This window comes from Stenella coeruleoalba (genome assembly GCF_951394435.1).
Source record: "Stenella coeruleoalba genome assembly, chromosome: 10".
Classification (NCBI taxonomy): domain Eukaryota; kingdom Metazoa; phylum Chordata; class Mammalia; order Artiodactyla; family Delphinidae; genus Stenella; species Stenella coeruleoalba.
In genome coordinates this window covers 103,526,680-103,550,479 of record NC_137156.1, presented here as the reverse complement: position 1 = coordinate 103,550,479, position 23,800 = coordinate 103,526,680, and the positions used below count along the sequence as shown (strand labels likewise).

General features: G+C 48.7%; 2 protein-coding genes across 3 annotated transcripts in view; one reads left to right on the top strand and one right to left on the bottom strand.

The window, feature by feature from the left end:
- RUVBL1 (RuvB like AAA ATPase 1) overlaps positions 1-21,115 on the bottom strand; it is a 35,377-nt gene extending 14,262 nt beyond the window's left edge. The window contains exons 1-4 of the mRNA XM_079934063.1: positions 20,915-21,115; positions 17,316-17,402; positions 10,788-10,920; positions 2,711-2,862 (exon numbers count right to left, since the gene is read on the bottom strand). Coding sequence (XP_079790189.1) covers positions 2,711-2,862; positions 10,788-10,920; positions 17,316-17,402; positions 20,915-21,055 — 513 coding nt within the window. The 5' untranslated portion in view covers positions 21,056-21,115. The remainder of the gene's footprint in view (positions 1-2,710; positions 2,863-10,787; positions 10,921-17,315; positions 17,403-20,914) is intronic.
- Positions 21,116-21,304: 189 nt separating this feature from the next.
- Positions 21,305-23,800, top strand: part of EEFSEC (eukaryotic elongation factor, selenocysteine-tRNA specific) — a 158,304-nt gene continuing 155,808 nt past the window's right edge. Inside the window, exons 1-3 of one of the 2 annotated variants that reach the window (XM_079933162.1) lie at positions 21,305-21,439; positions 21,627-21,759; positions 22,658-22,851. The gene's annotated coding sequence lies outside the window, so the exon portion shown is untranslated. Of the gene's footprint in view, positions 21,440-21,536; positions 21,760-22,657; positions 22,852-23,800 lie in introns of those variants that run through there. The other variant, XM_079933163.1, reaches the window with a different exon arrangement.

Genomic DNA, 23,800 nt, shown 5'->3' with positions numbered 1-23,800 from the left:
AGCCAGCTGTGATCACATCATAGATGTGTAAAATTCAAAGAAAACATAAAAGCAGGATCTTTCCCAAGCCAGTCGATTCAAATTCCAGTGTTTGCTCCCTTGGGCCCACCTGTTTACATCTCCAGAAAAGGCAAGTAGCACACTCTGGGAACTGTTGCCTTCTCCAGATCATCCAGACTCAGGCCCCCTCAGGTGATCGATGTTGTGGGACAGCATCTTTTGTACAGAGTCAGTATTTAGAAATGTTTCTCTCAGTTAGATTTCAAGGGGAGCTATTACTCTCAACTCTCAAACAAAATTAAAGAGTAAAACCTTCCCAGGACTCAGCAGAAAAAGCAAGACATAAAAGAACACATACTGTATGATTCTATTTATATGAAATGTTCAGAAAAGGCAAATATATAGACAGAAAGTAGATTAGGCATGAGGTTTCTTTTTGCAGTAATGAAAATGTTCTAAAATTGGATTGTGATGATAGCTGTACAACTCTGTAAACCGATTAAAATTCCTTGAGCTGTACACTTAAAATGGGTGAATTTTACTAAAAATGAGACCTCAATGAAGTTGTTACAAAGAGTAACCAGAGGGAACCCAGGGCTCTATCTCCCTGGTGGGATGGGCCCGACGGCTCCTGGACCACTGCCATGAGCATGAAGACGGGGGTGGCAGGCCCCTACCGCAGGGCTGGGATGAGGGAGGCTCTCCATAAATGGCGGTACTTCCTCCTTCACACGTAAATATTCACCGAGTATTTGAACTCCATCTATCCAAACAGCTTGTACATATGCTCAAAGTGCCTGGAAGTACTCATTTTGGAAGCAAAACATTTACCCTTTTGTTATTTTCTTAAAGAAACTGTGCAAAACAGCTTTGTGGGTAGCTAAAATTTAAACTGCATATCTTACTTTGTATATCCTATATTGGAGAGTACACTTCTTTTTTTTGCCTCCAACATTTTTGTATCAGTTAATTTCCCAAATGAAGTGACTGAAAATGTAATTACTGAAAGGTGGTAGACACTACTAAGAAATCTAATTACTACAGAATGGGAGAGATGAAGGGGGAGGGTTTTAAGAGAGGTATTTGCAGAGGCAAGCTCCTGAGATGGGAAACGCTGTTAGGATAAAGAAAAATGGTCCTTTGAAGAAGTGACATTTTTATGATCTCCATAAAGCAGTGACCAAGAGACCACCTTACAGAATCAAAGAACAATAAAATCGCAGAGGAGGGCAAAGATGGGGAAATTATATGGTCAATCTACCACAGTTTAGATAGGGAGGCCCAGAGAGCTCAACTGACGTCTAAAGGTCACACAGCAAGTTGGAGGGCAGGCAGCATAGTGGTTAGGACTCAGAGAGTCCGCCCTGCCACTAACTAGCTGTGTGATCCGAGGATGACTGCTTAACCTCCTCATGAGCCTCAGTTCTTTTATCTGTAAAATGAGGGAAATTACACACACACACACACACACACACACACACACACACAGAGATTTGTTGATGCACTTGGCCCAGGGCCTGGCACATACAATAAGTGAGAGCTGTGAAGAAAAGGTTATTCATTGTTATCAATAAGGCAAAGCCACAATAAGGCTGCCCCATCTCACAACAACATCAACAGCTACCACTTCTTAGGTAACTGGGTACCACCCCCAAAGCTACAACTTTTATCCTCACAATAACTCTGTGAGGTAGACAATTATTATTCCCATGTAACAGATAAAGAAGCCATCGCTCAGAGATGAAGTCACTGCAGAAGGCCACACTGCAGTGAGCGGCAGACTCCAAACCCACGCTCCCCGCCAGGCGTCCCTGCTGCCCGCCTCCTCCAGGCTTACAGGACAGGAGTGGGAGGCTCACCCAGGGCCTCCCCGACTGCCACCGCCACACTGTCTCCGGGACCCTGGCCTGAGCACAACCGACCACTGAAGCCACCTCGGGTTAATAGGGCCCGACACACAAAAGGGACTGCAGCCGGGACTCTGTGTTGGGCCACTAGGGAGTCCGCTGTCATCACTCTTCAACTCTTACCAGATCCCTCAGTGCTGCTTTTCCTGTGAGCACGAGCACTGGAACCGAACAGCCAATGCCCAGGCCTGTGACACACGGTCACTGTGTGGGACGCAGGATGGCACCACACAGCCCAGGCCTAACATACACAGCTCCCTCGTCAACAAGAAAAGAAGGGGGCTTCCCTGGTGGCGCGGTGGTTGAGAGTCCGCCTGCCGATGCAGGGGACATGGGTTCGAGCCCCGGTCCGGGAGGATCCCACATGCCATGGAACAGCTACGCCCGTGCGCCACAACTATTGAGCCTGTGCCTGTGCTCTAGAGCCCGCAAGCCACAACTACTGAGCCCGCGAGCCACAACTACTGAGCCCGCGAGCCGCAACTACTGAAGCCCACACGCCTAGAGCCCGTGCTCCGCAGCAAGAGAAGCCACCGCCGTGAGAAGCCCGTGCACCTCAACAAAGAGTAGTCCCTGCTCTGCGCAACTACAGAAAGCCCGCGTGCAGCAACAAAGACCCAACGGAATCAAAAATAAATGAATGAATAAATAAATAAAAAGAAGAGAAGAAGAGCCACGTCTTTACTGAGTCCTCCGTGTGCCCGCCCTGCCCGACACGTGACTCTGTCGGCCCTGTGCACAGACAGGTCACGCCGCATGGGGCGACCCTGGGGCAGAGCGATGGCCCACGAGCAGGCACTCACTTTCAGCTGCTTGGTCCCCTTGGCTGTCTTGAGCCCTATGATCACGTGGCTGATGGTCTTGCCGTAGCCCCCCATGGGGTTCTCCGTCTCACATGGGGTGAGCTCCGTGACCTCGCCTTCGTATACCTCCTTGGTCTCCTTTATCCGCAGCCCTGGAAGAGAAACACGGCAGATGAACGAGCCCTGGTGGGAAGCACGACTCCCTCTCATTCTTTTAACAGCCATTTTAGCCATAAAGCCTTCACGTCATAAGAACCAACAAGTCAGCCTCACCCGTACTTAACCCTGGGTGGGGAAGCACTGCCCACACACACGTAGTGGAGGAGCTGCTCGGAACGCAGAGAACTGTTCTATTTCACCTTCTCAAAGGGACCTTCTAGGTTCAGATCTAGAACTAGACACACAGGCCATCGGTCCTCAAAATTGTTTCAGACAACTGCTACTCCTCCAAGGGGGTGAAATTTCGCTTAAGCCTCTAATCCTGTCTCTGAACCCAAACCATCCTACTCCGCTGGAGCAGCAACTACATGGGCCTTTGTTTCCTGCACTTTTGACTCTTGAAGGAAATTTTTAAAACCAGTGGAGTAACTCACCACACCCCTTCTGACACCATCAGGCCTGAGCAAGGCATAGGATAATAATGAGAGGTCCGTGCTGAGAGCAAGGGACAGCCACCCCGCCAGGCATCTGGGCCCCGGGCTGCTCCTCACTGCACACCCCAAGAAGAAACACCCAGCTGTCATTCACGATTTGTAGCGGGTGGTTCTACAACTCTTTGCAATTCATCTCCAAAGCAAACCGCCCCCAATAATAGAGCATTTACAGTTCTTAGATTAGAATACTGTAAAGGAAGGCAAACTTCTCTCTCCTGTTCTAAACATCACCCACATTAGCTGTTCAATAAATGTTTGTTGTCAAGTTAATTTTTAGAAGATGGCCTCAGTGCCCTCAAGTACAATGTTTTTGCTGCCGGAAGCATCCTTCCCTCCCTTTGGCCTCACAGACTTCCAGGTAGAGACTTGCCGGCTCTACAGAGCTGCCCTGACACAACCCTTCCTTCTTCCTCACCCTCCAGTCACCACCTGGCACCCTGCGTCTCCCCGTGCAGGGACCTACAGCGCCGAGCGGCCCCCGCGAGACTGTCAACACCTGGGCTGAAGGCTCAGCCCCACAGGCACACGTGAATGGACGGGCCAAAGAAGTCACTTAGGGGTGAGGGGGTGTTATCAGGCAGACCATCCAACACCCAAGAAATCTGCCTGCAGATGTGCCTGCAAGTTCTGTATAAGGCCCACGATCTCTTAGGAGGGCGCCACGGGATGCTACGGCCCCTGCACCGCGGCACCCCCAAACTCAGCACGAAAACCCAGGCCTTGTCTGGATCAGACGTTTTTTCCCCTCATGCGATACACGCATGTCTCTGCCTGCTGGCCCGGGGGACAAGAAGAGTAGCTAGAGAGGGTGTGAGCAGCTTCTGGAGTTCTAGTAAGGTCTGTTTCTTGATCCGGGTGCTGGCTGCGTGAGTGTGTTGACTCCATGAAAACTCATCGAGCTACAGTTACGACTTGTGCTCCTTTCTGTATGTGTGCACGTTATGCTTCAATAACATTCACAGTAACTTGAGAAAAAAAGGAAACAGGGTTTTTCTAACAAAGCAATGGTAATCATTAGTAACTGAAGTTTTTCTTAAAACAGGAAGACAAATGCACATCACCACGCCAGCTTCTCTGAAAACACACATAGCACATACACACTCCTGCACAGACTCTAATTCCCGAAGTCCAGGTCAAGAGACACAAATGGCTTCCTCCGAAACCACAGCCATGCCACAGGTAAGTTAGCAGCTATTAAATCTATTTTCAGAGGATTCTAAAAACGTCAACAAGAAAGCCATTCTAACTCACTGTGCCTGCCATCAGTTCAAAGGTGAGGAGGGAAGCATCCTCGGGTCAGATCAGGTGAAGATGGGCTACAGAAGGCACCCCTGAACTTAGGGGAAAGCTGGCAGACCACACCAACAATAAACTAAGAGTCAAGGCTGCAGCAGCTCTTCGCCCTTAGAAGCAGCCCCCAACCCGGTCCAGAGGGTTGGGGCCGGGAGACAGCAGGAGGGCCGTCAGCCCCGAAGCAGCCGTGGAAGGACTCTGTCTCCGCTTCGCAGATGCAACCGTCAGCGCCAGCGGTGAGGCGGAGAGTCTATCTCTCTTCAGGGTGGACCCAGGACTGGGGTCCAAGTCTCCAGGACCCGTTTCCTCCGATCCTACCGCAGGGCCTTTCTCATGAAACTCGCCCTGTCCTTTCGCTTCCAGTTAGCATGTACCCACAGTGCTCACCACCCACTTTCTGCCAGCCCTTGAGTACGACCCCAGTCTCTATCTAGTTTGTATTTTGCCCAAAGGTAAAAATAGAAACATAAGAGAAACACAGATTTAAAAGATAGAAGACATTTCCCAACCAATCTACTATGTAGACCTTTATTTGTATACTGATTTGCATAATAATACTATAAAAGAAACATATTATGACACAGGACAACCTGAAATGTGAAGATTAACTAGATATGTGATGATATTAAAGAATTTACTGTTAATTTTTCCTAGGTATGAAAATGGTATTTTTTTAAGTCCTTCTTTTTCGGAGATACATAACTGGAATATTTATAGATACGAAAGCAGCTCTGCAATCAGATGGGACCATGGGGGAGGTCATCGTACCACTTGACCACTTCTTGGGTACTTGATATTTTCCAAAATAAAAATTTTAACAATGGAAAAAGAAAAAACAACAAAATACTACTCTACAACCTCCAGAATCACTAAAACTAAAAAGACTGGCAATATCAAGAGTCGGTAAGGATGCCGAACAAAAGGAAAGCTTACACTGCTGGTGGGAGTGTAAGTAAATAACATGGTATTTATTGTCTCCTAAAGTTGACTACATGAATACCTGTGACCCTGCAATTCAACTCCAAGGTATATACCCAAGAGGCCTGAGTGCACATGTGCACCAAGGGACACAGTCACACAGCATCATTCTTAGTTGCCAAACACTGGGAAAAGTCCCATGTCTACCTGCAGTGGGAGAGGTAACTGCACTGTGGTGTATTCGCACAATAGAATATCATGGAGCAATGAGAAACGATTATGGCTACCCGCAGCCATAGGGCTGAATCTCAAAAATGGAAAGATAGATGTAACCATACAGATGCTCTGGGGTATTGGCAATAATCTCTCTCTTGACTGGGTGCTAGTTTCATGGGTTTTCAATGTATAATAATCCACCGAGGTATACACTGATGTTCCATGCACTCTTCTGTATTTGTGCACCAAACTACCAAGTCACTTTAAAAAGAAATACCTAAGTAAATAATACCAGTGGGCCCGGGCAAAAGAGGACCACTGCTGGCTTAAGTTGAGGGAGCACGGCTCCGAACCTCTGCTGGACCCACTCACAGTTCTCACCCTGCACACTCACCTGACAGCTCCTACAATTCCTCCCTCCTCGACTGCACTCAGACCATTTGCCTCCGAATCTCAAGGGGTGGGACCCTGTCATCTTTATGAGTTTAAAGCTCCCCAGATGTTCCAATGTACAGCCCCAGCTGAGAGACACTCATCTAAAGAATGAGTGAAGAACTCTGTTCTGCTCATGACGTGGAGCTGTACACTACTCTGCGGGTGGGAAGCCCCGTAATGGTTTGGGTGTCCTCACCACCAAGCCGCCTCTGTCGTAACAGGGAAATATCCCAGTGGCACACAGAAACACTGCCCGTGGTTCAGACATTCTCGGTCACTTCCCACCTTCAAACCTGGTCATTATCCTATCACTGGGTTGTTTGCCTTCTTTCCCCAGAAACCCAGTCAGGGCAAAGACTCTCAGATATTAAAGTTTTACTCCACCTTCCTTTAATCTGATCACCTACAAATGGAAGTCTTGGAATAGTCCCAAAAGAGAGGCTGCATTTCATTTCTACCTTACCTAATGCTTAGTTCCTGAACATCAAGACAAAAATTTTCCAAACAACATGAATTGTGACAACAGAAGATTGTGACAAAATTGGAAATTTCTGTACTTTTAAAATTAACTTGATTTATTTTTAAATCAAAACTTTTATATCCCACATAGATAAGTTCCTTCAAATGGAATTGCTTCCCTCTATTTACTGGTAGACGACTGTAACATGAAATTCCTTGAGTAGGGGAAGAAAGGCATTCCCGTCTCTCACTAGCCCCCATATTTGTTTAGAAGTTGCTCTGTGCTGACAAGCAGGCAGGGGATGCGGGTGATGGACAATGAAACCGGCTGTTAGCCAGGAACAGGGTCAGGCTGGCGCTATCTCCGGCAATGACATCGTGAACGGCACAGGTTTCATCTGCTGGCTCAGGTTTCTACATCCCTGACAGGGACCTTCATCACGCCAAGGAAACAGCACAGACTCCTTGCTTTTCATTTCTGGGCAGCTCACCACTTCCTCCCCAACCCCTCCGCCACTTCACAGGAATTCAAAGGCAGAGGAAGACGGGCAGGGTTCCTTTTTGAAGATAGTCAATGGCCTGTCTTTTTACTCTGTGTCAGGATCAAGAAATTTCTCTTCACCTTGCTGCCATCAAAAGAACCGCATTGTCTCGTCCCCTCAAAAATGGCAAATCACAAAACAGAATCCCAGGAAATTTATCTCTATTTTTTCAAATTTTAAAGCATGTAAGTTAACTTTAAGCAACCCAAACATATGCATTCATGTAAAGGTGCGTTTTGTCATCTTTTATCAATGTCAGAAAAAAAAATACGTGTGTGTGTGTGTGTGTGTGTGTGTGTGTGTGTGTGTGTGTGTTTTAATTTTTGGCTGCGATGGGGCTTCGCTGCTGCGTGCGGGCTTTCTCTAGTTGCAGTGAGCGGGGGGGCCCCCCTTCATCGCGGTGCGTGGGCCTCCCACTGCAGTGGCCTCTCTTGTTGCGGAGCATGGGCTCCAGTCACGCGGGCTTCAGTAGTTGTGGCACGTGGGCTCAGTAGTTGTGGTTCGCAGGCTCCAGAGCACAGGCTCACTAGCTGTGGCGCACGGGCTTAGTTGCTCCACGGCATGTGGGATCTTCCCGGACCAGGACTTGAACCCGTGTTCCCTGCATCGGCAGGCGGATTCTTAACCACTGTGCCACCAGGGAAGTCCAGAAAAATATTTTTTTTAAGAAATAAAAATACATTTAAAATGTACTCAGATATTTGAACTAATTGTAACACCTTACTTTTTATCTCATTACTTAAGGAGTTAAATAAAATCTGTCACATGTTCATTAAGTTTTCGAGAAGTACTCAGAAAGATTTTAAACTAGGAAGGGGGCCCTCTGAGCCACTTCCACTGTTATTCCAGATACAACACCACGAGCTGAACCTCACAAAGAAAAGGCTGGTAAAGAAGCAAGACACAGCACCTAAAGTAGGTTCCGCTCAGATAAAGTTTATAAAAGGGGCAAAACTAAACCACACTGCCTAGGACACACACCCGGGTGTACAGGGTTATGACTGCCACAGAAGCCACTGCCACACCACTCTTGCGCTCTGTGGGGGACGTGTAGGAAAGGTGAGGGGCTATGACCTGTGAGGGCACGAGCCATGTCTGTGGTGCCGCCCGTGCTCTGTTCCTTGAGCTGAATGGTGACTGCATGAGCGTCTACTTCATTATTGTTAAACTATAGGTATTTTTACACTTTTCTATGTGTATGTTATATGTCACTTTAAAATAGGCACAAAAAAAAGAAATCCAGTGTTTCAACGTAAAAAATATTTCCAGTAGGAAATACTTTGCAGTTTAAAAAATCCAGAACTTAGCCTATGGACAGAGTGCACAGTTTCTGGTTTCTAAACCAACCTCTAACAAGAGTCCCCAAGTCCAGTGCTCACAGGGCCCTGGCGGGGACTGTAAGGCAGCAGAGCGAGTGCCACAAGGAGACCGGGGCGAGCTGGTACAGGCTGCTCTGCTAGGGAGGGTGCCTGCTTCGCCTGGACCACCGCGGCTGCCAGGGAATGAAAGCTTCTTTCATTCTATGGGACATCTCCCAATTTCCAAATACTGGCAACTCACTCAAAAGTTATTAAAAAACACTGTGTAAACCAAACATCTGTCTATCGACCAGACACAGACTGAGGGCTAGAGGCCTCTGTTTTCTTCTACCTGCTTCAAAGTGCACCCCTTCTCTCATTCAGAAAAACGTCACGGAGCACCCACCGTGGGCCAGGAACTGGGGCTACACTGATGAACGCGGCCCACTACACCCACAGCGACATTCAACAGATGCCCAGTCTGCTCCTCCCCATACTCCCACCTCCAAACCCGGCAGCGCCTGGCACTCATCCTCACCTCCTCTCTCTTCTCTCTCTTCCAGCCCCACAACTCATCTCTCAGGAAATCGCATCAGCTCCACCATCCCACCAGACCCAGAATCCAACCGCTTCTCCCACCCCCAGCTCCACCGCGCCGGCCGACGCACCACCACCTCTTGCTCAGACTCCTCGTGGGCTCCCTGCTTCTGCCCTCACGCTCCACACCCAGCCACAGGGACTCCACTCTCCCATTGCTTCTCCCTTCATTTCGCACCACGTAGCACGCAAAGCCCTACCATGTTCTAAGGCCCTACATGACCATACCCTTCAATTAGACTCTACCATTCCTGAGGAAAGAATTCTGGGCTTAGACAAATCTACTCTTTCTAAACTTTCATAATTTCCTTGACGTTTTCTAGTAAGTTTCCTTCTTGATAATACTTACCTTGCTTTTTGTTTGTTTGTTTTTTAATAAATTTATTTATTTTATTTATTTTTGGCTGCGTTGGGTCTTCGTTGCTGTGCGCGGGCTTTCTCTAGTTGCGGTGAGCGGGGGCTACTCTCCGTTGCGGTGCACGGGCTTCTCATTGTGGTGGCTTCTCTTGTTGGGAGCACGGGCTCTAGGTGTGCAGGCTTCAGTAGTTGTGGCACGCGGGCTCAGTAGTTGTGGCTTGCGGGCTCTAGAGTGCAGGCTCAGTAGTTGTGGCGCACGGGCTTAGATGCTCCGTGGCATGTGGGATCTTCCCAGACCAGGGCTCAAAGCCGTGTCCCCTGCATTGGCAGGTGGATGCTTAACCACTGCATCACCAGGGAAGCCCCTTACCTTGTTTTGACAACCAAAGGGACTGTAAAATGACACAGGCACTCTGACAAGTGTTCATACTTGTAACTCAGCAAGTATATCCTAGATATAGACACTCACGTGTGCATTACATACTTTTTCATAGCTTAACAGGAATAAGCTATGTCTACAAGTAGGTCTGAGGGAAACTAAGATTTCCCCAGAACTAGATCAGCAGGAACGAGGCCAGGAGAACGCCCCAGCAGTCCTGGCTGGTAAGAGGTACAAATTCAGGAGAGCGGCCATTTTCTGCTCGCAGCACATGGTCAGAGCACGGGCTCCAGAGTCAGACAGGTGTAGGGTCAGACTGCAGGGCTGCTGCTACTTACTAGCTGGGTCACAGTAGGCAAGTTAGTTAACTTTATGAGACTCTGTTTCATCAGATGCAAAGTGCAGACTGAGAATTTCCTCTTGGGGAGTGAAAGGCCACAGTCAGTGGCAGGCCTGGCACGTCACAGGCAGGCAGTACAGCAGCTCCAGGCCCTGCACGGTTGGCACCACAGCCTTGAAGCTCCACCGTCCCACATGGTTTCCTCGCCTGCTGACCAGCTCAGCATGCAGGCCGGGCGTTCTGACAGCACGACACACAGTGCTGTTGGCTTACATCCAGAACTTTTTCAGGGGACTGTCATCTCTAAAAGCACAGTAAGGCCCCCAGGAAGATCTACTTTGTCAGATGAAGAGCCCCAGCCCCACAGCTGGGCTCACATTCGCTGGCTGCTAAAGCACTTCCATTGGAAGAACTGGGTTTTCGTTTCGTTTGCAAAGATAACTCTAATGGCACCAAAAGAAAACAGCAGTGCCACGAATACAAGTCCTAGAGGCATTTTCACAAGGAAGAGGCAGGTGAGGACAAGCCTCGGACAGGCATGGACAGGGTATTAGGCGCAGATGGGTACTGGGCGCAGGCAGGGTACTCACCAATGGCCCTGCGGAAGTTCTCCATCAGCACTTCTGTCTTCTTGATCTCCGTGGAGTAAACTTCACTCCCTACCATCGGGCAGAAAGGGACCTTACTACCCAGCTCCTGAGCAATAGCCAGAGCTAGAGCTGTCTACAGAAGAAAACAAAGGAAATGCACTTGTTTCACATTCTTGAAATACAATTCAGGAACATATGCTATAAAAAAATTATTAACTAGGAACTGAAACTCTAGCCCTTTAGTTTTAATACGGTTTGCATGTTTCACAATAAACGTTTAATGACTTTTGTGGACAGTCGATTTCTAGCAAAATGGGCCCTGTCATCACAACACTTGCCACGACTGAGACTTGGCCAGTCCAGTTCCCGATGTTTCACATGCCCCTTCCACTCACCCTACGAAGTGGACACCACTACTCTCCCCATTTCACAAATGAGAAAGCTGAGACACATTAGATAACATGTCCTCGGTACCATAATCTAGAAAATGGCACAGTGGAACCTTAAAGTCTGACAGCAGGGTTCCAGAGATCAGATTCCCATCAGAATAGTCAGTATAGTCTCCCAAAACTGTTCCCTCAGTGTCAAAACAGGGTTCTGACCTCGTCGCAGTAGAACAGCACCACTGGGTCTTTGAGATACTGCTTTCTGTCTTTACAGACACAGGAAGGCACCAACTTACAACCCATTAGAAATCAATAATCAAGGAACAAATGACAGGATGTTCACTTTATGCTGAGTGGCCCCGCAAACCATGAAGAATGACACACAAGCTAGGATTCTGAAGCTATGAACTGGTGAAGTTACACTTGAACATGCCCTAATAAACTACAAATTTACTTTTGCTAAGATAACTACCATAGGCAGATGCTGAGCAGACGAAGACTAACAGATGTACGGTCAAAGAGCAAGTATGAAAAGCCAGTGCCTTAAAGCTGGTGCAGGACGGGGAAACACCACGGCCTTTTACTACTGTTTTCACCTTTCCTCAACTTTGACACGAGAGCCCAGGTAAGGTCCCCAAGGCGTACAGGCTAAGGAAGAAAACAAGGTTGCTACTGAAGGATGACACAGATATCCGAGACAGTTTTAAAACTGGCTCAGTAAAGGTTCCTCTTCTGTTCACTGCCCGTTTGGTGCTAGTTTAATCTTCAGCGTGACCCTGGGTACATGGCAAATCTCTGGTGCCTGACTTCCTCATCTGTCAAATCGAAGTCCTGGGTTAGATCACCGGTAGCAAACTGGTTGCCCACAGACTACTCCTGTTTCGGCCTGCAGAGTCTCATGTGTGTTTTCTTTCTTTTTTTGGCTGTGCTGGGTCTTCATTGCTGTGCACGGGCTTTCTCTAGTTGCGGCGAGTGGGGGCTACATTTCATTGTGGTGCGCGGGCTTCTCACTGCGGTGGCTTCTCTTGCTGTGGAGCACGGGCTCTAGAGCACAGGCTCAGTAGTTGTGGTGCACGGGCTTAGTTACTCCGTGACATGTGGGATCTTCCCAGACCAGGGATTGAACCCATGTCCCCGGCATTGGCAGGCAGATTCTTAACCACTGCACCACCAGGGAAGTCCTCATGTGTGTTTTTAAACTCAATTGTTGCCCATTTTCTAATGTTGGGAAATTTCACATAAAAATACAATTATTTAGCTTCTTCTGAGAGGCAAGAAGGTCTGGCCACAAGGGGCCCCTATGACCACATGGCAGCACTGGGAGTGGACACGCGGGCAGCTGCCTCCCCAGCAAGGGCTCGTGCGGGCTCCCGGGCGCTTCACTCAGCCCCGCTGCCCGTCTGAGTAGGCATCTGGGTCTGTGCCCTCAAGGCTGATACCTCTAAAGCTGTATTCTCTCGTAGCCTAAGAGCGAAGGGAAAATCTCTGGAGCATAACGGGGCAGGTAGCAGCACAAGACACCAGGACTCCCAGCAGGAGCCTCAGGCCTGCCACGCTCACCTTCTGTCCAAACCCCGCCGCCTTTCCAGTCACTCCTCTTTCTCTTCCCCTGTCGCTACAGGCGCCAACTCCCCTCCCTCAGTTGTGAACTCCAAAGACAGTGCTGCATCTGATTCAATGCAGACCCCCACCACTACCAAATACAGAAGAGATGATCGACATATTCCATTAAAATATGATAAATGCTTGGTTAAGAAATGCTTCAGGTGTGTCTAGTTTCCTCCATTTAAAGGCTCCCAGAAGGCTGGCATATGATGTGGCTACCGTGCAGACTATACCTACACCTACTATATAGGGCTGGGTGACTTGCACGAGGGATCCCACTGAACCCTCCCAAGCAGCCTATGAACTTGATAATCTAGTTCACCTTTTGTGAATTTAGAAACCGAAACTCAGAAATTTCCAGCTCACCCAAAGTCAAACAGTTAGCAAGCACAAGGGTCAGGATGCAAACCCCGATCTCCAAGACCTATTTCTGTGTGCCCACCCCCCATGCAAGTGGCACAAAAAAGAGGCTGTTGCCAAAAGATTAAAAAACCTACTTTGTTTTCAACTTCATCCGAACACCTTTTTCTAAAACCCAAACACAAAGCCCTATTATTAAGCATGTGTAGGGCTTCCCTGGTGGCGCAGTGGTTGAGAGTCCGCGCCCCAGTCCGGGAGGATGCCACATGCTGCGGAGTGGCTGGGCCCGTGAGCCACAGCCGCTGAGCCTGCACGTCCGGAGCCTGTGCTCCGCAACGGGAGAGGCCACAACAGTGAGAGGCCCGGGTATCGCAAAAAAAAAAAAAAAGAGTGTGCAGGCCTCAGGAGGGGAATGGCCATACTCTGAACAAGCACCACACTCCTGCCGGCCAATCAGTTAAGTCGTCTGAACGTTGAGGTCCATGGGTACAATGTTACAAAAGCACCAGAAACCCATGCTTCCAGCAAAGCGGCCACTAGGGCCACGGCCACTCCCTCCTGTTACAAAACATCTAGAATAAGTAAGTAGTCATGATAGACCCAAAGTAGTAAACTATCATTGCAAGGTAGTTTACTACTCTGAAAAGCTGGGCAGGTGTTTGACAGATGCCAGAAACCCCTGGATAAAAAGGAGCCTTGAAGGGCACACGTCAGTAGACAAGGTGGCCACAGAGAAAATCTCCAACGGACAAAGACAGGCTTGTCCGTCTCACCACAGCTCTGGCTGAGGAAGTCTCACCAGCAGGCTCTCAAACAGATTAAGGATTGGTCTCTACACTGCCTGATGGCCAGAAAACCCAAGCCACAAAATCTCCTTCATGTGCCCTGTCCTGGCAGCACAGCAGGGGCCCTCCCAAGTCCTCTCAGGAAGCACTTGGCCCTAATCAAGAGATCAGGGAAGCCTCAGATTTGATCAAACATGAGTCCACAAGCAGATACAGGATACAAAATAAACAAGAAAGTATTTCACGAACAAGGAACAAGAGGCTATCAAAAATAGCCAGATTTTGGGACTTCCCGGGAGGCCCAGTGGTTAGGACTCCACGCTTCCACTGCAGGGGGCATGGGTTCGCTCCCTGGTCGGGGAACTAAGATCCTGCAAGCTGCATGGCACGGCCAAAACAAACAAACAAACAAACAAGCAAAAAACAGATTTTGAAGAAATTAAAAATAATGAGTGGGGGAAGGAGGGGCTTCTTCATTACAAAAAAAAAAAGCAAGCTAATATATGTAGAGGATATGACAGATTTAGAAATTCACCATTTGCAACCACCAATATGATAACTGATAAGGCAACGACCATCAATGAATGCTACAGCCATAGGGTAAAAGGACATTCAGGACATCTCAAAGCGCCACTTCCCAGATGATTATAAATTTCAGAGGGAACCAGTCCCCTCATAGCAGAACGTGGCGTCAGCCCCCTGTTGTGATGCAGGTTCCAGACACATCACCTGCATCGCGTTCTGCCAAAGAGCTGAATGTTTCAGACATAATCAGACAACCACTGGAGGACAGCTGTAGGGTACTCTACAAAACAACTGTCCTGGGCTCTTCAAAAATGTCAGTGTCGTAAAAGAAAAGAAACCAAAAATGCAGGGGACAGGAACCGTTCTCGATAAAGAGACTAAAGAGACAATAATGAATGCAATGTGTGCTATGTGATTATAATTCAATTTAAAAATATAAAAAAATGAAAGAGCCACAAACTGAAATGACTTGGAGATATTTTAATATAAACTAGATATTAGCTAATTTTATTAGCAACATTATATTTCTTGGGTGGATGACAGCATCATGGGAATGACAGAGAAGGTCCCTTGCACTTACTTTCAAATGGTTCAGAAGTAACATAGAGAAAACACAAATCTCACAAAATATTTACACTTAGTTACCTAAGAGTAGGGTACAGAGGGATTCATCAAACTGTTCTTTCCACTCTTTTGTAGGTTTCAAATTTTTCAAAATGGAAAATATTCAATGGACTAGATTAAAGAGTAGCTTCCTCACAGCTTACAAGACAGACTGGAAGACATGTCTAATGAAGCTACTCAGAACGCAGAAGAGTCAAAACAACAGAAAACATAAAAGAGGTTCAAAGACTAAGAAGACAAAATGAGAAGCTCCAGCCCAGGATTTCCGTCTTGGCACCGTGGGCATTTTGGGCTGGAGAACTCCTCTTGCAGGGGCTGCTCTGTGCTCTGCAGGGTGCCCTGCAAACCCCCCGGCCTCCACCCACAAGATGCCAGCAGCACTCCCGGCCCAATCAAGTGTAACAACCGAAAACGTCTCAGGACAGTGCCAAATGTTCCCCGGGGGGCAAACTCGGCCCAAGCGGAGGACCTCTGCAGTGGAACCTCACCTAGCTGGAGCTCCAGAAGAGAAGACAGAGAACAGGGAAAGGCAGCATCTGAAGAGACAAAGGCTGACCAGTTCCCAGAACTTATTAGACACAATATGTACTCAGATCCATATGAAGCAGGATAAATGAAAATAAATCCACACTTTGACATGTCACAGTGAAACACCAAAACCAAAATATCCCAAAAACATCCAGAGAGAAAAGACAAAATCCTCAAAACCAGTCTTCTCAAAAGCAACACCAGAAGCCAAAAGGTAGCAAATATCACTGAGAGAAACAGTACTGACAGAACACATCTGTCAACTGAATTATATATCCAACACAACTATCTTTCCAAACAAGGGCAACACAATAAATACAAACCTGACTTTGCCACCAACAAACTTCTAGAAGGACCTTCTTAATGATGTACTTTAGGAAGGAAATGGAGGGAGAGCAAAGGTCTAAGATATGAGAAGGAACAGTAAGCAAATAAATGGAAATACAGTGACAAGCAGAAAGGGAATTAAAGCTCACGTTTATACCTGTTCACAAATATAGCACTTCCTCCCCTATGGTTAGACACCAGTAAAAGACATACTATCAATTCAATCATATGACTTCAAAATGATAATGAGAGTCGTCATCCTACAACCGCCACTTTAATAGCTCCCTCCAACAGGCAGGGCTGTGCTACCGCTTCAGAAAGGCTAAGGGACCTGCCTGGGGTCTCAGCACCAGCGCTGGAACCCCTTTCTTTACACAGTGACTCCCCCAGGCTCCTCCTCTCCTGCACCAAGCAGCCCTCCAGAAGAACAGCAGGGCCCAGACTGGGGACTCTAGTGCGTTTCAAGCGCCCAGCCAAGCCCCTCACAGATCCCACAAGTTGTCCTACACCCTTGCCCTGGAAGGCCCTTTTCTTCCCTGCCAAGTCAAATGTCAAGCTTCAACCCCTCCAGCCACACCAGCCCAAGTGTCACCTCCCGCTGCAATTCCAGCTGCATTTAAGATCAGGCGATGCCTCGCAGCTTAGCGCTCAACTGGAGTTTTTCATGCTGCCGTGGTGTCCTCTCTGCCCTGGAGAGACTGTAAGGCCCTTGGAGATAAAAATCACGTCTCTTATTCTTTTTTCCTTTTTCTTTTTTTTTGCGGTACGCGGGCCTCTCACTGTTGTGGCCTCTCCCGTTGCGGAGCACAGGCTCCAGATGCGCAGGCTCAGCAGCCATGGCTCACGGGCCCAGCCGCTCCACGGCATGTGGGATCTTCCCAGACCGGGGCACGAACCCGTGTCCCCTGCATCGGCAAGCAGACTCTCAACCGCTGCGCCACCAGGGAAGCCCCCTTTTTTCCTTTTTCTTTCCATCTCTCACGCAGCCAGAATAGTGCTGGGTCAAGTGAGCATTTGGAAAATTGCTTGCTGACCGGTTTTCTTTCCCCCTCAAGTAAGATGTCACTCCCAAGATTTTATGAAGCCCTAGGCCAACAGAAATATATTTCCAAAGCAAAGGAGACTTGAAAGAGATAAAAGACAAATTACAGAGACAATGAGACACCCCTGAGGACTTCACTCTCTTTTCTCTGGAGGTCAGCCAGGGTAATTTGAATTTTAGAAGCATGGATTTTAGATACTCAACTGTATTATTGCACATTGGTTTTAAAAACATACATATAACCAATTTAGCTAAACAAAGACTAGTTAAGACACAAATTGAATTTGGCTTAGACATTAAGATCATCCTCTTGGGTAGATTTTAAAAAATGAGAGAAAATGAGTACCTTGCCAGTTCCAGGAGGCCCTGCCAACAAGACAGCTCTTCCAGCCATTTTCTTGCTTTTGATTAATTCCACTATCACACCACATGCCTAGACACCACAACAGAAAGAAATAATAAATCAATATTAAAATGTTTCACAGGACGAAAAAGTCCAGTGTCTGGTCCACACAACTCAGACTCATCGAGTGCCAGGACACCACAGGCACTGTTCTAGGCGCCCGAGGCAGTAGAGGGCCATGGAGCTCATGTCCTAGTGGAGGAGACATACAAACACAGAATCTCTACTATGAAGAAAAAAGGGCAAGAAAAGAGCAAGCGGCTGGAGGCAGAGGTTACTCTATAATAAAGAGTGATCTGGGAAGGCCTCTTTGACATTATATTTGATATACGAAGCTGCAGGCAGGGCAGGAGTCAGTGTTCCAAGCAAAGGAAACAATAAATTCAAAATACAGGAATGAGCTTGGCATGTCCAAGGGACAGAAAAGCTGTGCTGACCAGAGTTCAGAAAACAAGCAAACCGGGAAGATGAGGTTGTAGAGGCAGGAGGGGCAGCACTCAGAACAGAATCTTCCAGTCCATAGTAAAGTTTGGATTTTAGTCTACATGTAATGGGAAGCCAGTGAAAAAGTCTTAGGCCGCATGTCATGTTCTGAAAATTTGTTTTTAAAGTATCTTGATGGCTGCTATGTGGGTAACAGACAGGAGGGGTACAAATGGGAGCAGTGGCATATACTCCAGGGGCCCCCACACCTCAAAATTGGTAACGAGACTCTGTGTATATGTTCAAATGTGCATTCTTCCAGGGAGGGGTCACAGCTTTCATCACATTCCCAAATTAACCCACTAAGGGCTAAGAATCAATGACATACGCTACTAGTTGGCCATCAGTTAACTATCCCGGAATGCTGTAAGCAAATGCTGCACGTGAGGTTTAACCTACAGCATCCTCAGATCCGAGGAATGCCCTTCAAATCCTCAAGATTAAATTACTTGTGCGTTCGTGTATTTTAAGTATTCTGAGTATTAAGCCATTTACAGCATCTATATTATATATAGACAGGTATGGACATTCTATACATACAGCATGTATTTCGCATACACATACACATATATACAGTTGACCCCATGAAGCCTTGAAGTTAGGGGCACCCAACCTCCACGCAGGCGAAAATCAGGGCATAACTATACAGTCAGCCCTCCATATCTGTGGTTCAGCAGCCCTGGGTTCAACCAACTGGGGGTCATGTAGCACCCTAATATGTATTTATTAAAAGAAACCTGTGAATAAGTGGACCCATGCCGTTCAAACCCATGTTGTTCACGAGCTGACTGCATATTGATACGTGTGTTTAGAAATTCCATAAATGCGTTCCTGGTTTTGTGTATTTTACAATATTTAACTCTAAAGGAGTAGGGCTGAGAAAGTCACACTCCTTTAACACCTGATCTCAAGGTTTCTCACACTGATCTAAAAACCGAAAGCACAACTGTCTCCAAGGTGCACCGTCCTTGCCTCAGGGCAGGCCCACAGCTCCTCTACCTGGGTGGTACCTTGTGGACAGGGTCTTGTGAGCACATCTTATCTCCTCTCCCACTTTCCCCATGGACTGTGGAGACGTACCTTGGTCCCACACTTAGACAGCCCCTCAAAAACGTGGGTTCAGGGAATGCATGTGGATGTGCCCTATTCCACTTCTGGCTCAGCTGGAAAAGCACAGTACACTTAACAGAGCCTAGAAGATATTCTTCAGATGCTGCATCTCTAAAAAGACAAAAGAGCCATTATGGTCTTTCCACAGTAACCTCTGATATCATGATCCTCAGCACTGGAACTCTTTGGGCAACTCAAAAGAGGTAGAAGAGCCTTTGCCAACCTTGGCTACGTACTCTTACTCACACTTCCCCTTCCATTTAATCTTCTTCCATTTAGGCTCCTTCTCTCCAGTGAGACATGTCCAGTGAATTCCAAAATTTAAAAAGTATGAACTGGAAGGGCCTTTAAAAGATGACCTAGTCTAACTCTCACTGTTCAGATGAGGACAGGCTGCTGATGCGACCAGACTCAGACAAGGACCTGGTAGCAGAGGTGGGATGCCTAATAACTCCGTACGTAACTTCTGAGTCCCTATAATGAGTCAGGTTCTGGGTACATGATGCTACCCGGTCTCTATCCTTGGGAAGCTCACATTCGTATGGAGGCACACGGCGTCAGAGTCAAGAGTATGGGTTCTGGAGTCAGACAGACTTAGGTTTAAATCCTGGCTCTACCAATTACCAGCCGAGTACCACAGATCCATAACCTAACCTCTAGGAGCCACAGTTTCCTCATCTGAAAACAGAGTTCACAGCACAGTGGCACAAAGGCTAACGGGTTTATGGTAAAGTATGCTAATGTCTACAACTTACTTTGAAATGCAAAAGCAGATTGTTAGATGGATAAATGAGCAGACAGAAGACAAAGCAACAGAGTAAAATGTTACTTGTAGAATTCAAGCACACAGGTACACACTACACAAGTCTTTCAACTTTCTGGCATGTCTGAAAAGTGTCATAACAAAGCGGAGGAGGGACGGGTATAAGGGTGGTGATGAACAATAAGACAATGGAAACGGAGCTGCTTAGCACAGTGCTCGGCACCTGAAAAGCACTCAACAGCGTCAGCTACTCGCAGAGACAGGCCCTCCGAGAGCAGAAGCTGGATAAAGAGAAATTTCAAAGTCACCTTGGCCCTGTCACTATTTCCTCTCTGGAAACCTGATGTTCCAAATGGAAACCAGAGGCTTCTCTTTGGCCCCTTCTATTAGCACAATCAGGCTAGGAGGCAAGAGTCTTACCCAGGAGTTCTGTAGCTGCCGAGCCACCGCAGGGGCAGAGGGGCAAAATGGGCTGAAGTTAGGGCTGAAGGGGGCCCGAGGGGGCGGTCCTACCACAGAGCGCGCTGCTTCAGGAGTCAGGGGCACACAGGCACAAACTCCAGCATTACTATTACTAAACTGGGTGGCAAGCGGATGGGTGAAGTGACCTTTCCCACCCTCAATGTTTTCATCAGAAAAAAAAAAAATACACACACACACAAAGAGCCTGAACAGTTCTGTGATGATAATGCGGCCGAAGGCACTTGGCACCAGCATCACTTAGCAGAAGTGGGCTTAACGGGAATGTTCAGAAAGGCCTCTGTAGCTGCCACCTGCTCAGGCGGATCACCTCCCGACTATAAAAGTCCCAGAGCCTCTCACTGCGCTCACAGCAACTCAAACGCCGTGCCCGGGCCCGCAGAGCCCCGCAGGAACTGATCCCCGAGGTCTAATAACGGCCCTTCTGTTCAGCAGTTTAAATGTATGTGTCTGAAACGCGAGCTCCCAGAGAGCAGGGACCTGGCCCATCCTCTCCCCGCCGACCCCCGTGCCGCGCGGACGGCCTGGCCCCGAGCGGCGGTCAGTCGGGACTGGCGGTCAGTCAGGACTCGCGGCCAGGAGCGAGGCCGCGGGGTCGTCGCCGCGCCCCGGGACGTCCTCCCCACGCCCCACCCCCAGGTCCGCGCCGCCTCAGTCTCCCCCTCAGTTCAGTCCCCCCGCCTCAGCTCCCGCCCCGCCGCCACACCTCGCGCGCGTTCTCCTGGCCCACGAGCCCCGAGGCCGCCTGCTTGGCCAGGCCGCTCTCGTCCAGCCCCAGCCCCTTCACGTGGCTGTGGGAGGCGATGCGCTGCGTCTTGGTGGTGCTCTTCACCTCCTCGATCTTCATCCTGCGCACCTGGAGCCCGAGCGCCCGCTCAGCCCTAGCAGCGCGCAGCCGGTTACCACGCGGCCGTTACCAGGCGGCTGGTCCGGCCCCGCCTCGGTCAGCTCCCCATTGGCCGCGGCGGGAAATCCTCAGCGTCCCATTGGCTCCTGGCTTTGCCCGTCGCGGCTGCCGGGAAGGCTCCGCCCACCCGCTTCCGGCTGTGTCCCGAGGTTGGCTTCCCCCGCAGCCGGCGCTTCCTGCCCGGGTGGGCCCGAAAGGGCCGCTGCGCCGCAGTGAGGGCCCGAGTTCCGCTCTTCACGGCGCCTTCGCGTCAGTGACCGCATTCGAATGGATACCCTTTTGCGGAGCTCAAGTTCGACCTCGGTGTTGGAGATGAAGAGACAGGTTTAGAACTTAAGCTTCGACTTGTGCCCACTAAGCAGTTTTCTGACTCCCACGCCTTTCATCTCCCTGGGGAGGCTGTGCTCAGCATCCGCCTTGGGGGTTGTCCTCCTCTTCTCCTCGCCTCCACCTCTCCCTTTACTTAGATTAAGTTGGCTGTGGATGACGTTTAGTGTAATTCCTAATTCAGATAAAGATGCGGGCTAAAAGAGGCCCAATAACTTATGAAGAACGCACAGCAAGTAATCAGAAGAGTTGGAACTCCACCTGAGGACTTCAGGCTTTGCAGCCGGTGTAAACCTCATCCCATCCCACGACCTCAGGTGAGACAATTAGCCAGTGGCTGTGTCCTGTCCGGTTCCGTGATGATATTAACACTCCCCCCAAAAGTGTACTCTTCCCATCCACCCAGTCATTCCACAAACATTTGTTAGCACCTGCTGTGAGCCAGACAGTACAATGCAGTAGGATGCACACATAAAATACAAAATCTCCAGCCTTGACAAGCTCAGTCCTTAGTTGGGAAACTTGCAACATGAGGTGTGCCAAAGCAGGTACCCCCACGTGGTGTGCAAGCCCAGAGCAGGGACATCTGGAAACGCTGGAGAGCCAAGGAAGGCGCCATGATGTGGTAACGCCTGGACCGATCCCTGACAGAAGGATAACATCCTCGGAAGCAGACGTTATGTCACCATTTCACACCTGAGTGGACTCAGGTCCAGAGAAAGGGAGGGACTGGCCCAGAGCTCAGGGGAGCTTGCATTAGGGTTGAGACAGACCTGAAGTCAAATCCAGGTGCAGGAGTTCCTGACTCTCACATCTCCTTGTACTTCTCCATCGTAACTTTTGAGTCTAGGTTTCTGATTACTTGCAAGACTATCAGGTCAATGTTAGTCTCTCCCACTAAATGGCAGGCATTATGAAAGTGTAGACCACGTCTGTGTTGTTCATCATTTTAACTCCAGTGTCTGGCACACAGCCTGGCTCACAGTTAAGGCTTCTTATAAATTCAGTAGGGCTCTGGACACTCACATACACACAAAATCATGCAGTTTTGCTGGAGGTATTTTACACAGCAGATCTCATGGGACTTGATAATGGTTTCTGTCAGTGAATGGAAACTTTTGGCCCCCACCTCCCCCTCCACCAGAGCTGTTACATGTTTTTCCTGCTAAAGAACAGTTCAAACATCTGATCCAGCCTAGCATTCTCTTTTTACAGGTGAGGAAACTGAGGCCCTAAAAGGGTATGGAGTTTGTCCAAGATAGCAAATTGAGCAAATGCCTTTCCCAGGCCTAGACCCCAGGTCCGGTGTGCAAAGAAGCTGGGCCTGGCTGCAGAGCCAGGCAGTTCCTTTCATTTCAACAGAAGACGACACGGCAGGCCAGTGTCCAAAGCGTACAAGGTGCATGAAGGTAGGTGAGGCCAATAGCAGTGGACAGGGGTTATTATGCCCGCCCAGCACCCTTCCTACCTCTTCTGGCCACCTTCACTCTAATTTTCTGTAGAGAACCACCCTTCCCCCACTTGGCATCTAGGTGGTTTAGATGGGTTGACCCCACCCCCAGCTTTATTTCAGGAATGGACACAGGACCCTGGCCTGGCCTATCAAAGTATCCCCTCCTCCCCAGAATGGTGATTGGTTCAGAGATGTGAGCGGACAGTCCAATGACACTCAGACCTGCACTTTTACTGGAAATATTGGGAAAGAGACTTGGGTCCTAGGTTTCCAGGTCATCTTGGCCACTTCATGGGAAGACTCTGTCTGAGAATGAAGCCAGCACAAAGGAAAGGAAAGCTGGCAGATTCCTGATGAAATCCTCTACGTTCCCAGATCCAGCTTTGCCCTACTTGGCAGTGTAAATGACACTGACATTGGGGCTTAAAATAACTTGAGTTAGGGTTCCACCCATGGGTTTGTGCAGTGACACACATACAAGGAATGGAGTGGACAGTTGCATCCCAGCTTGTGCTGTGTGACAACCCCAGACCTGCCTGCTCTCTCACTCTCACTCCCGTGAGCCTTGCTCTTTCGCCTCCAGTGCCTTGACCCCTCTTTTCTTCAGTCCAAGCTTGAGCATCTCAGCCACTGGTTCCCAGTGCTTCTGCTTGCTCCTTGCTTTGACTTCTTTCACACCTGACCTTTGAGCCCACAAGCCCAGGTCAAGCCTGCCTCTGCCTTCTCCAACATCTTGAGAAGGCTGCTGCATGTGGAGGGGGGCAATGACCCAGGGGCCCCGTGGAGCCACACGTTGTCATGGTCTCGAGGCTCAGCTGAGTGCTGAGAGTGTATCCTAACTAATGGGACATTGAATAATGGTCTGCAGTAATCAAACAGCATGGCACTGGCACAAGGACAGACAT